Consider the following 13,910-nt stretch of genomic DNA (forward strand, 5'->3'; position numbering starts at 1 on the left):
GTTGTAACAGGCTAATCACCAGATTGGTGCATCCAAAACAAAGTCTACAGGCTCCTCCATCTCACCCCGCTCGCTTCACTCACCAATTTCTGTTTTTTGCGCTTGTTGGCTCGCTTCACTTGCAAAACATTTTTTCCATCCTTGGCACGAGCCAGTTCACAGGCTAGGAAACAGACTGATGCCACAATCTACAATTTACATCCCTAGAGACAAGCATCCCCAACCCTTTTCACATGGGAGTACCCACTGGCTGTGATAAATATGAGAGTCTTCAACTGGCCAAAGAAATCACAACTTAAGAATTCAAAAGGCTTTAGAAAGTAAGGTGTAGTCACTAAAAATTGTATAGGAAGTCAGTTGATTCAATCAATAATAATCATGATTGCTATTGATTGATATCTGCAATCGATAACAATCAAACCCACACAAAATTCTTTATCAATAATTGCTATCAATTGACAAAAATCATCAACAATCAATAATTACCGTCTTTTTCCTTTTATTTAACTTCGTCTAACTAAAATACTAAATTATATACGTTAAAAATTCATTAGGCAGGGAGACCACTACAGCATAGCCAATCAAGAATGTCGACAATGATCAGTTGACAACATATCTGGTCATTTCCGCCCTATCGACTGCATCCTGAATATTAATTTTTGGTAAATCAGATTCCGACACTGCACGCTGTGCTGAGTGGCGGAATGTGCACAACCCTCCAGATTGCTGCCATCTTTAGGTAAAAGGTGCTGAATTTCGTTTGGCAGAAGCTGTTATCTCAAAGAATGTAAAGCCCAAAATGAATTTTTTGTTTTGAAGATAAAATGACTCAATAAATCCACGACAAACAAATTTTGTCAATGATTTTATCAGTGAAACTTAAGCTATATAGTAACAGGACAAAAATAATTTTCAATAACAATCAATACCAATTGATAACAATAGAACTCACAACTTTTTTACTGCATCAGTTTCCTTTGATTGTTATCGATTGATATCGATTATCTGTTTATCGATTGACTACGCCTGGAGAAAGATGTAAAGAAAGGTTTGAAGAATTTAGCCCGCGGTAGATCTAAACCCTGTTTTGATGAGTTTTCAAAACTTTGAGAAAAGTTGTATCTTGCTGATCACAATTTCGTCTTAAAATTAGGGTAACCTATCAGTGTGACCTTTACAGCAATTGAAGAGCTATGTTGATTGATAAATAAAAATCGAAGCGATTTGGAGACATTGGAGCAGCAACTTCAGCAAGAATAGATTTGAATAACCTCGTTGTCGGACGATTGAAACAGTGGTTATTCACTGAGATGCAAAATGAGTTGCGGCTTATTGTACAGCTCCGCTTGTTTTCAATATACAAAAACGAGTTACAACAGAATTAATCGTACCTTGTGCATGTCTCTCGCTTGTTGTCGGCAAAATCCACAGGTAATTCGTGACAAACTCGTGACAGAAACGTGAGTCCAACTTATCTGCACAAGTCACGCAGGCTGAAGCATGTGTGACCATGTTGCCAAAACAGGCCGCCGCTGAACTCCCCCTTTAACCACATCTGCCATGCTCTTACTACTTTTCGTACTTTTTTCGGCTTATTGGTAGCAGGATTTTTAATGTCGAGCGTTTGATATTGTCAACGTTTCCAAACGTTACCAGCTCTGGCTGACTCTATGCAGACCATACGTTAATTTACATTTATTACGTGCTTTTATTATGTTATTTTCAACTCCTAGTATAGTTCCACTGTTTCAGGAGTATACTTATTAAAGATTAAAGATTAAAGATATTAATGAGACCCTGTTAGGGGTAAATTCCGACAAGCGACATGGCCTTGAAAAGGCGACACGAGAGCTATGAATTGGCGACGAACGACAGACTACTCCAGCGAAATAGAGAAAGCGACACCAATGGCAAGATAGACCGACAACGAATTTCGGAACTGAGAATGCATCGATTGTTTTAAACGTCTCAGTCGAAGTGAAGACGCATTTCCAGAGTTTTAAATGTGTTTTCCTCTCTCACGCGCCATGTCGACGGGTCGTGAAACCCAGGCTTTCTTATATATGCTAAAACGTCCACGTCCAATAAATCGAGTCTGTCATTGCTGAGTATTTCTTCTCACTCTCACCTGAGTGAGCAGTGCCCTAAAACGCCTAAAAACATGCTTAAGGAAAAAGGAAAGAGATCTTCGACCGTCTGCTGCATATTTTTATTAGTGGGTTACCAGTGAAAGAATATGAAGCTGTATTATCAACAAATGGCATTATGGAAGGAAAAGAGAGACAGGGGAAAGCTGCCACGGTCTTCTCGTCTTCAGCAGAAGATAAGGGTTACGCCAAATTCAAAGGAAGAATATAGATAGGAGAGATTATCTGATTGAGGCCGTTGAAATTTTGGGTTCAAGAACGGTTGTTAAACATAAACATGGTAAAAATAGTCATAGGTTCGATTGTACAGGAGTACCCGTCGGACCCGCTCCGCAAAATATCCGTTCTGCAGACTAAAGTTGAGCTGGCTGGGAATTTTAGCATGAAACAGAATCTTGCTGAGAATTTAGCTTATCGAGAGCTAGCTAGCTGGAAAACTTTTTTTGGTGTTGAAATAACTTACATTGTGGTTTTACTAATCAGTTCTGGCTGGAAATTACATTCCGGATGCGATCACTGACTGAAGTGTGTCACTTGACACTCTCTGACTGCTTGACCTTTTGTTTGAAAACATGCTTACAATATAATGTTAGTTGTTTATTAAAGTTTTATTTACCAGCAAACAATAGAAGTCTGTTCTGCTGTCATTTATAGTGTGAAATTAGATCGGTTTCTTTTCCCTTGACGCTCCTTTTTCCCACGTTCAGTTGCATGTTTCACCACCGTTGATCCGGTCGCGGAAAATCATCGTCTGTTCTGCTTTCATGTTCTACCTTGAGACAACTGGTATCTGGTGATGACGTTTGTTGGTTCGTGCAGTCTTTTCACATTTTTGCCTGAGGCCCGGTGAGACTCGGGTAACCTCGTAATATTTTGTAACTAAAACATTGTTCCCGTATAATTTTGTGTCCAACGGTCGGTTTCAAGCGCGATCAGATTTTGCCGACCAGTTGTTTGAGGGTTTGGCAGCCAGAGAACTCTGAGGACTCCACTGATAAATTCAAAGGTTCAGGTAAGAACTACTTTGGAGTTGAACTAGCTGAATCAGGCTATATATTTAATATTCAGTGATAATGTTTAAGCAATGTGTGCGGGAAAAGCCGGCGCAGGTTTTCAAACTGTATTCGCCACTGTATTGTATTTCAAACCCAACGGAAAGTGCCCGGCTTCAGTGAAGACAGTGAAAGCAAGAAAAGGCCTAATATGTCTCAGAACTTGGAAGGGTTTTCGAAACTGTCAGTGCATTCATCCACAGTGATCCTACTTCCAAGTGTAATTTCAATTCTGTAATTTTAATGACCAGCAACATCCGATCCCGGTGCTGCAGTCGATCATGACCGCTTTTTAACTCGTCGAACGTTAAAACATGAGCTATTGAAACACATTTGCCGCGTCTTGGACAAACTGACGAGATATTGAAATGATTATTTTTTCCCGGTGTAAGAAAGTATTGTTTCCATCGGTTTCTTTACTGAAGTCCGATCGTGTTCTTTATATAACTGAAGGCTGATTACCTATTGCTGCCTTTTAGTATCGCCGAATATTTGCCCTGAAAGAGCTGTTGACCAACACACCTGATTGATCTATTTCAATGCTAATTGTACTGTACTTTGGGATTTAAAAGGGAATACAAAGGCTTGCCATGTCAAAGGTCAGAAAAGACCAGAAGGCAATCATGTCATTCCAGATTTCGTTCTTTCGGTGTCGATAGCGCCAGGACAATAATGTGTAATTTAATTTCTTATGCGTTCCCATTTGTTAACGCGCGTGTTTTTCGCACATTCAGTTTCTGTTAGAGAACAAGTTATTTTGTATGCCTGCGTTGTTACCGGAAATAGAGACATTTCGCCTTATTGTCCTTCTTTTTATGATGGCACAGACAGTGATTTTGTGGTGGAACAATTATCGCGCGGTTCAGTTCATGTAGCTAATGCAAAGCGCGAAACATGGCACACGAAAAAATAGGGGAGAGGCGTGGCACCAGTTCACACCATTCACTGAATTCACGCTTCTGGGTTATAGTTCGATGACGAAATGAGCGGTAAAAAATTATTCCACAATTATTTTTCTTAAACAGTTAAATCCTTGCTTCTTTGACTTGCCCCAGGGAATGTAATTTTCAACAATGTAACATCAGTTAAAATCAAAGACATTTCATTGAATTCTCTCATGAATGAGCTATTTTTGTGAACATAGTTCTTGATCTAGATCTTACATTGAGGGGCCCGATAGTATCACCAGTTTTGTATATTATTATGTGTCCGTGGCTGTGTGGGTATTTGGATGCATGTGTGTGTGTGTGTGGACGGGGGGAGGACGCCGGTATAAGAGGGATTGTGCAGTATGTTACATTTTCTAAAACATATCATTTTTCAGGTGTAAAATTAACTGCGTGAACTATAAGAAGCACAGCTAAAGATGCTGCAAACGTTACCCGATGTCATGGACTTGTATCCAAGAAAAGATGAGCAAATTTGTTGATGAAATCACGAGATTAAGTTTGTGAATCTTTTATGCTGATCGTCCAGTGTATATTTATGACATTACACTGATCTGATTGATACATTTTGTTAACGAGTTAACGAGTAATGATGCTGTTAATAGCAATACTTTTACTGTGAACGGCCTTTAACATTCCAACAATGCCGGGGTCTTTGCTGCGAAACTTTGCACTTAACTGTGTGAAACTTTTACGGTGAACAACCTATAACATCCCAACAATGCCGGGGTCTTTGCTGCGAATGTTTGCACTTAACTGTGTGAAACTTTTACGGTGAACGGCCTATAACATCCCAACAATGCCGGGGTCTTTGCTGCGAAACTTTGCACTTAACTGTGTGAAACTTTTACGGTGAACGGCCTGTAACATCCCAACAATGCCGGGGTCTTTGCTGCGAAACTTTGCACTTAACTGTGTGAAACTTTTACGGTGAACGGCCTGTAACATCCCAACAATGCCGGGGTCTTTGCTGCGAATGTTTGCACTTAACTGTGTGAAACTTTTACGGTGAACGGCCTGTAACATCCCAACAATGCCGGGGTCTTTGCTGCGAATGTTTGCACTTAACTGTGTGAAACTTTTACGGTGAACGGCCTGTAACATCCCAACAATGCCGGGGTCTTTGCTGCGAAACTTTGCACTTAACTGTGTGAAACTTTTACGGTGAACGGCCTGTAACATCCCAACAATGCTGGGGTCTTTGCTGTGAAACTTTGCCCTTAACTGTGTGAAACTTTTACGGTGAACGGCTTTAAACATCCCGTCAATGGGTATTTATGAAATTTTTACGGTAAACTACCTCTAAGAATGTGTGTCTTTGGTTGTTTAGCTTTCAAGTTAAATTAATTTTGTGAAAGTTGTTTTGACAGTGCTTTGCAGTCTTGGGTAAGGCATGGATCAGTGACATGGACTGAGATGGATCACCAACATTCAAGGTATGAATTATCAAGATTTTTTTTACTCATTTTATGATAAAGATTCTAATGTGGTTTATACACTTTTATCTCGCAATTCCAGAGTGGGAAGCTCAGAGAAGACAGTTGTCCAAAGAAAATGAAAAACACGTTTTTCAATACTTTTGAGGTAAACATGGTGTTACTAATCAGCACTAAACCAGCTCCCTTTGGTTGTTTTAAGGAGCTGGCATAACCCTTTATTTTTCAAAAAAATCATTAGAAATAATTGTAAACTACTAAATCGGGGTAAACATATAAAGTGTGTTGCTGTTGTTGAAATTACAATCATTATTGGGCTAGCAATGTAGAAGTAAACCGATATGTAGTAGTAAAGGACTTCAATATTATTTTTTGTTCATTTCCCTTACAGCGTTATATAAAAGTAATTTTGCAACAGGCATTTCTTTGGTGAAAGCAAGTTTGATCTGAATGTCTAAAAGGATTAGAGGGATCTTATTTTAAACATAAGTGTGAATCGTTTTAGATGTCAGAACGCAAAGTGCCAAACTGTCACACGTATGCTGAACCTGGAAGACATCTGAAGTATCAGAAAACAACGTGCTGGGAGACACCTTGTCCGATCCGCTTAAGACATAAATGGTAAGTTGTATTGTTTTTAAGTGATAACATATCAAAGTGTAGATTTTGCTTATAGCGGCAAAAATAACCACATATTGCTAATTTATCTCTAATAATAGTCAACAGACAATAGGCTGTTGAATAAAGGTCCTAAACAATGCGTTTGTTTTTAATCTAAGTCAAAACGCTGGCCAGAACATTTTTTCGCCTATAATTGCCTTGCTGGCATTTGCAATGTTACCCTTTACTGCTGGCTGGCTACTTGGCTAATTGCCATTTTTCTAGCTCGGTATTCAAAATTTTCATTATGTCTGGCTGGGAGTTTTATGAAATAAAGTCGATCTTGCTAGCAGTGAAGAGCGGATATTTTTTTCCCAGGAAAGTTGCTTATTAATGGTAATTGACGTGGGAGCACAGAATCAGTGCTTGAGAAGTCACATATTAAATTTCCAGTTAAAGTGTCGTTGGGTACTCCTGATTGTACATTAGGTCCAAATACTGACTGGAAAATGGCTGAAAATAGAAATTCCAAGCGTCTAAATTTCAAAAGTTCCTGGGGGAGCATGTCCTCACATCCCCTAGGAGGTTAGCAACTTCAGCGCTCGAAAGCATGCCCAAGTCCTTAGAAAGCATGCCACCAGCCCCTTAGAAGATTTGAAAAATTGAAGTGGCTAAGAAGTCTTTTCCTTCATTCTCAGTTGAAATATGATACTTTAAAAGTAACCATAACGTAACCATTAAACCCACTGACTGGAGAAATGCTGGCTCTGCATAAGAATTCCTACTGCTGAAAAGTGGTCGAAGCAAGTGCAAAGCATACAAGGAGTAAATTATATCCAAAGAGATACTTAATTATATATGTACTTGACTAAAACAGCAAGGAACCTTCAATGCGTGAGAAATAATCGTTTCAGCGTGAGAGCGCAAGATTGAATTCGTTTGCGTGAGCCTCATGCTCAATGCGTGAGACTTGAGAGCACTGTGTCGGTTTTTTTTAATAAACAAAGGTATTACGATGTGTTATACGTGTAGCTTCGTTTTAATCGAAAAAAGTCAAATTTCCTGACACAACTCCTCTGAGACGAAATTCCGACAGGCGACATAGGAATCTTGCGAAATGCCGACATGGCTGGTGGCGAATTTCAGACAGGGGACATGGGTACCCCCCCTAACAGGGCCTCATTAATAATGTAACATGCTAGAATACATGAATACATTGCTTACATATTAATAATGTGGTTGGACAAACAGTCATGCCACTACATCATGCCTTAACTACCTCTGAATTTTCAAAACGAGAATTAGCCGATACATTGCAGTAAATATTTACTGCAACACTTTCTATACGTAGTGGGACTGGTGGGAATTTAAAAAAAGGTTAAAATTTTAAAACGCTTCGTCCACACCAAGGTGATACGTCATACTAAATTTGTATCGATTTGTAAGAGGGTATACATCTCATGACTAACTCGAGGGCGAGTTTTCCACAAGATTTCCTTTATTCAAATAAACACTGCCTTTATATCAATAATTTCAGGTTTAGTTTTGTCATTTTTTTGTACAACCAAGAGAGGATCATCCTCTCCCGGTGAAACTGAATATCTTTTTATGTACTATTTTCTTTTTGTTCCTCTACTTTCTTGACTTGCTTTGTTGTTCGTTTTTTTTTTATTGTCCCTCTCGCTTTGAATTTTCTAGCATTGCATTCTCTCTTTTTTTCTCTACATTATTTTCTTTTTTCAGGATCACATGCTTTTTTATAATTTTTTCAGGTATTCCTTGTCTTGCTTCTTTTTTTTTTTTTTTCCTCCTTTTTTTCCTTTTTTTTCCCCTTTTAGTCTCTTCTACATTTTCCCCGCGAATTTTACTTTTTCCTTTGTCAGACTGAAGGCAATTGACCGTAAAGAGTTTAAGCATGACGTTAATAGTAGACGACAAACGGCAAAGATCTGAAAGATTACCTCTGAATATGAGTTCTTTTCTTCTAATCCTCACAAAAAATAATAGAAACATGTCTTCTACTATTCACCGCAACTACAAATATTTTCACTCAACTGTACAGACAGCTGAATTTGCTGTTTGCCGTTTGACGTAACGTCACGCTAAATCTCTCCCCGGCATTTCCTGGCTGAGGCCAATCTGGGAACGAGATTAATTACAGGGTACGCTTCAGTGAGAATTATTTAACGTACTATTAGCAGCAATCTCAACATGGCGACTTGTTTTGGAGCAGTACGCGTACGGTCATTTGGACAGTTGACGGTTTTCAACATTGTTATGCGGAATGTCCGAAAGCAACAGGTCTGTTACAGAAATTACACTAAAAGAGCGAGAAAGAGAAAACAAACTATACAGGAAGAGGGCAAGATCGATATTGGAGGTATTTTAAGTGGTTTTGGAGCATCGTATGGCAATAAACTGGTAGCCGGTAATGCTGTTACTAAGAAGAGTACACAAGATACTGCTGTTAAAGTATGGCAGGGTTCAGAGGAGAGAACCTCCTTACTAAGGAAAGGCGAAAAAAAGTAAGCTCAGATTTCTTAGATTGCCTTCTCTTAACTCCTCTCCTTGAATTTTATTTTACATAGAATCTCATCAAAAGACTCTCAAGATACTTTTTTGGATGTACTGATAAATCAAATGACCTTTTAAAGCTGATTGGTGCAAATACGCTTGTTGATATATAAAAAAAGGACCACCAAATCCATGATCTTGTTGGTAAAACCTCTGTGGCGTGCTACTATTTTATGGAGATGTTAGATAATAGCAGGACATGACAAGAGTCATGTAACTAACTGCAACAGACCCGTAGGGAAGGGGGTACAACGGGTGCGCCTGCACCCCCCCCCCCCCCTCCCCGTAACAGGCTGCAAAAGTCCACTTTTTTGTTGACCAACGATTTAAAAAAAGTGAATTGATAAAACATATATATACAGTCGAACCTCTATTAAGCAGCCCCCTATTAAGCAGCCAACCTGTCTTTGGTGGTCAGTGGCCAAAGTCCTGGAAAAATTCTCAGCTATTCACTGTAATAAAAACCTCTATTAAGCGGCCACAGTGAGCTTCTTGCCGTCCCAAGGGTGACTTTGTTTTGTTTTATACCTCTATTAAGTGGCCAGGAAGATTTGACGTTGGAAGTTTTTAGCCAGGTGAAGATAAAAGAATGACAATGTGGAATACTGTGAAAACACATTTTCAGCAGTATTTAATTAAAACAATCACAAAACAAAGTCTTGAAGCGTTTTAGTTTGTTTGTACAGCACACAAGCCATGCAGTGTTGGATTGATAGACACATCGCGTCTGTACACATAATTGTTTCTTTGGCTTTTGTTAATATTATGGACCGTGTTATAACCATCAATGTTCTACTTTTGCTCCACTTTCATTTGTACTTATATTTGATAAACTGATAAACTGAACCTCTATTAAACGGCCACCTCTATTAAGCAGCCAGTTGTCTCGTCCTCAAGAGTGGCTGCTTAATAAAGCTTCAACTGTAGTATAGTTCTGTTCTGATTCACTGTTTGTGTAGTAAAAATGAAATAAGTAAGCAAAAAATGTATATTCCATGTTTGATTAGCTGGCTCTTATGCACATCCACTATCTAACAGACATTGATCTGGAATAAGTAGTTGATCTGTTTACTAAGAAGTACCCAAGGAGGCTACTGAAAGATCATGAAGATCAGCACTGCTGATCATCATGGTTTGCTGCAGCAAACACACTGAATAATGCAGATTTTCAACTTTATTTCTATTTTTGTTCTTTTTAAATAGTAGCATTATTCTCTAAAACTGTAAAATACATATGTAAAGTAGTCTCTGCACCAAAAAAATTCCATTTTGAAGTTCAAAAGTTTGAGTAATATCAACGTTTTTAAGTTCACCTTTGGCTGCCTGTTTTCATATCATACTGCCTTCAAAACGCACGAAATGCAGTCTCAGACAACCTAATTTTCAAAATTTCCCGGGGAGCATGCCCCTGCACAACCCCTAGAGGCACTCATTTGGTCCATCTCCTTGTTGGATTGCACCCTCCCACAAAAAAACCTCCCTACAGGTCCAAGAAGTAGACCTGTAGGGAATTAGTATTAGTAGAATTCTACTAGTATACCAATGCAAATGCTGTAATCTGATTTGTGGCTTGTTGTGGCTTGATGTGGTTGACGACATTGCAATGTTTCCCTGTTTCTCTGAAGTTCTGAAAGAACATTTACAAACAAATGGATATTCAAATTCCTGAGAAGACTAAAAGGAGGGCATTTATGTTTTCTTGCATTAAAAAAGCTCAAAATTTTTTTGGAGAAACTGATGAGCGAGCGTATGCAATTGCTAATGTCAAATTGACAATTCAGTCCATGTGAATTCTCTAAAACGTGAATTTTAGTACTATAAGACCAGAAGTAATATTGGGATCGTTATTTGAAGGAAATTTTAGTAAGAATTCTACTAAAAGAATCAGATTAGTCGCTCTCGATTTCTATGAGGCGATAGTTGATGAGGCCGAAGGCCAAATCAACTATTGCCTCATAGAAAACTCGAGACCATAATGAGTTCCTTCTTAAAGGAATAGATTCAAGTTGTATGTAGAGGTCATTTATCAAAACAGAATAAAATCCCTACTCTCTTAGTAAATGCATAGCTGAACATTTGTATCATTATTTAAGAAATAGAAAACATGTACCATGTTTCTATCGAGTTATAGAAACATGAGTGGAAGTTTGGGAGAACGAGAAATGCTGTGGGAACGTGAGCCGCAGTTAAGTGTTTTCACAGCTTTTTTGAGTTCTCCCAAACTTTCACGAGTGTTTCTATTACTTGATAGAAACACAGAGAACATGTTTTCTATTTCTTTTAGAAAACACTGCAACAAAAAAGGAAAATAACTTGTTAACTTTGATTATCAAAATGTAAATTCTGTTTGCTTGCGCCATCATTACGTCAACAGCTCGTGCTAGTTCTGTGTTTCTATCGAGTTATAGAAACACGATTTTTGACTAATCAGCGCACGTATATTCTTAGGACTGTTTTCTAAAGTCGATTATATAATTAGTTGAAACAATTTTTATAAAAAAACAATCATAAGTGCATTTTTTGTTTCTTTAGGGTGGCAATAATTGCTGTTGTAACAATGCTTATTGGAGTTGTAGCAATTAAATCAGTGGTGTATGGTAAGTCTTTAACTCTCAGTCTGCTGTTTTGTAAAACTCAATAGCTCTTGTCAACGTTTCTGATTCCATCCTGTTTCAGGTTAAAGACAGTGCATACTAGTCTTTTGATATAGTGCACCTGTGTCACAAATCAGGCAGGGCATGGAGTACAAGCCATGTACACCCTAGGGTTTAGAATGGCAAAATCAACTACACTATCAAGTGTGCAGCCAGAATGAAAGCAAAATTTCCTTCTGTGACCAAATCAAGTTCATGTACACCAGAATAGCAGCATCTCAACACTAACAGCTACTAGTGGCTTACGGTTGAAAAACAAACTGCAGTTGAAAGAAAATTAATTGAACTCAAACTGTAAGCCTTTTTTGGCATAGTGCATGTGCAAAACAATCACAAGAGACAACTATTTGACTTAGAAGTACTCTGGCCAGGTAGATTCTACCCACAGCAGGCATACCATTGCTAACCCAACACCCACCAATCACTGCATGATTTTTTGGCAGTTCAATGTACCGTTTAATGTATCTTAATGCACTGTGGTGTCTACCTAGCTTTCAAATGGTGCATTTAACTTAGAAATCTGTGGAGATATAATAGATAATTTTTTTTTTTACATGAGTCAGTTAGCCCTTTGAAGTTGAAAGATAAATCGTGTTGCAATTCGACAGAAACCAGATTGAAATACAACAGGATTTTTTGGCAGTTTAATGTATCATGGCCTCTAAATCATTACATCCTGTGGAATCTATTCACCTAGCTTTTGAATGGCATACTTAGAAATCAGTGGTGACTCAGTGAAAAAAAAACCATTATTTTCCTGAGGTTTTATTAATGCATAGTGTGGACACTCATTATGTTCTGCACTAACCTTTGACTTTCTATTTTAGTTTCTGAGAAATGGAGAACTCCTAGTGATGCTGCAGTGGAACAACCAGCCTAGAATGTAATTTGCAACAAGCCTGAAAGACTACTGTAGGCAGCGCAGTGACACCTTGAACTAAAAACCAAACACAAGAAGATGAATGCGCCTTACTCAGTGATTTAACAGTTGATATTTACTTTAAGTAGCTAGGGGAAATAATTAATAGGTTAAATGTAGGTGTGCATAAGCTGCCAGAATTTACCATTCAATTGCTTTGTTTCCCTCTAAAGTGATTAAAACTGCCTATCAGTTGTTTTGAGCTAAGGTTAAGAAACGGTCGATATAAGGAGTGTATTGGAGTGTTTCTATTTCCTTTTTCACATAATAGGAGCCATGAAATGAGAGAAATAAACAGATGGTGCAGAAGTTTCCAATAATCTGTACAATTTAGACATACTGATAAAGGTCATCCGAATACAAATATGAGATCACAGTAAATGGCTTGACCCCAGGAGTGTTACTACAGTAAGACCCCTATTAAAGAGAAATGGATAGTAGCCACTTAAAGGGGGCTGGCCGTTTAATAAAGGTAAAAACAGTAGAAAAGTCCCCATCACAACTTTGATTGCTAGCCGCTGTTTAATAGGTGGCCGCTTAATAATTTTAGTTCATCTAGTATGATCGTCTGGGTGCCAGTGAGGGTGGTTCTGAAAAGGACAGTTGTTGGTGTCTGGCGTTTGGATAAACTAAGACAAAGTCATCTTCAGAGTCTTGTAATTGACTCGATATAGACCTTCCTGGGTGTGGCATGAAATACTGTGGTAAATGGGATACTCTTACAGGTTAACAGCTTATAGGTCAGTGGTCTCTTGCTGTCTAAGGTTTGACTAAGGTTTGTGCTGCTTTCCTAAATGCCTGCGCAAATAACAATTACAACAGGCGAGAGATGATCCTAATAATGCTCATTGGTCTAGAACTTAGTATAAATCCTGGGGGGGGGGGTACTCCCTCATATGGGCTATATAGGTATGTGCAGCCCCAAAGGGTATGGTTTTTCAGCCGTTTTGGTCATAAATAGTGTATTGATTTTAGCTGATTTTGGCCATTTTGGTCATAAATAGGGTATGGTTTTTGCACTCTAGCCTTGATATGGTTATATTTTTAAGAAGAAGCCACTTTTTCATCATTATCGAAAAGAAAATTAACAAAAGCCCTTCATAAATTATGTTTACGGTAATTTAACATTGGTCTGAACTAGGGAACTAACTAAAACACAGGTCTGAAATGGTGTTGATTTAAGGGTCAGGTCATAAAAAGGGTTTCGCATTTTTGGTCAGGTCATAAATAGGGTAAGGGATATTGCAGATTTTGGTCATAAATAGGGTAAGGGTTTTGGTAAGCGGGCTACACACCCCCACCCAATTTTTTTGGGAGTACCCCCCCCCCCCCCCCCGTATACATTTACCGTGAGCTATTGTGGTTCCTCGATTTTGATTGGCTCTATTACCGTTTTCTATCTGCTGAGCTCATAATCTAATTGTTAAATAGAAAACAGTTGCAAACGTTTTCGTACATACGTTATTGTACACACAGTTTTCTACGTGCACGTTTTTGTCCACACGCATCAGTGCACATCGCGCGCAACGTTTGATACCCTTTGAATTGCTTGATGTAAAACAATACTAAAACAATTTTTTT

At 38.5% G+C, this 13,910-nt stretch overlaps 2 protein-coding genes and 1 long non-coding RNA gene across 3 annotated transcripts in view; 2 read left to right on the forward strand and 1 right to left on the reverse strand.

The window, feature by feature from the left end:
- The window catches only part of LOC110051287 (broad substrate specificity ATP-binding cassette transporter ABCG2-like), a 22,600-nt gene extending 21,152 nt beyond the window's left edge, over positions 1 to 1,448 (reverse strand). Inside the window, exon 1 of the mRNA XM_020757320.2 lies at positions 1,392 to 1,448. Within this exon, the coding sequence (XP_020612979.2) occupies positions 1,392 to 1,400 (9 nt within the window). The 5' untranslated portion in view covers positions 1,401 to 1,448. The remainder of the gene's footprint in view (positions 1 to 1,391) is intronic.
- The window catches only part of LOC149113473 (uncharacterized), a 13,382-nt gene extending 6,768 nt beyond the window's left edge, over positions 1 to 6,614 (forward strand). The window contains exons 3-7 of the long non-coding RNA XR_016206817.1: positions 1 to 3,159; positions 4,524 to 4,645; positions 5,517 to 5,582; positions 5,665 to 5,730; positions 6,088 to 6,614. The exon at positions 1 to 3,159 is cut by the window's left edge and continues 933 nt beyond it. This is a non-coding gene — a long non-coding RNA (uncharacterized LOC149113473). The remainder of the gene's footprint in view (positions 3,160 to 4,523; positions 4,646 to 5,516; positions 5,583 to 5,664; positions 5,731 to 6,087) is intronic.
- Positions 6,615 to 7,971: 1,357 nt separating this feature from the next.
- Positions 7,972 to 12,779, forward strand: LOC149113474 (uncharacterized). The gene is made up of 3 exons (XM_089288356.1): positions 7,972 to 8,707; positions 11,289 to 11,353; positions 12,238 to 12,779. Exons 1-3 carry the CDS (start codon positions 8,394 to 8,396, stop codon positions 12,288 to 12,290), a joined length of 432 nt encoding a protein of 143 aa, XP_089144482.1. The 5' UTR covers positions 7,972 to 8,393; the 3' UTR covers positions 12,291 to 12,779.
- The last annotated feature ends 1,131 nt before the right edge of the window (positions 12,780 to 13,910 follow it).

The sequence above is a fragment of the Orbicella faveolata genome, unplaced genomic scaffold (genome assembly GCF_042242905.1).
Source record: "Orbicella faveolata isolate gen_17 unplaced genomic scaffold, um_ofav_v1 contig_15, whole genome shotgun sequence".
In the NCBI taxonomy this organism is placed as follows: domain Eukaryota; kingdom Metazoa; phylum Cnidaria; class Anthozoa; order Scleractinia; family Merulinidae; genus Orbicella; species Orbicella faveolata.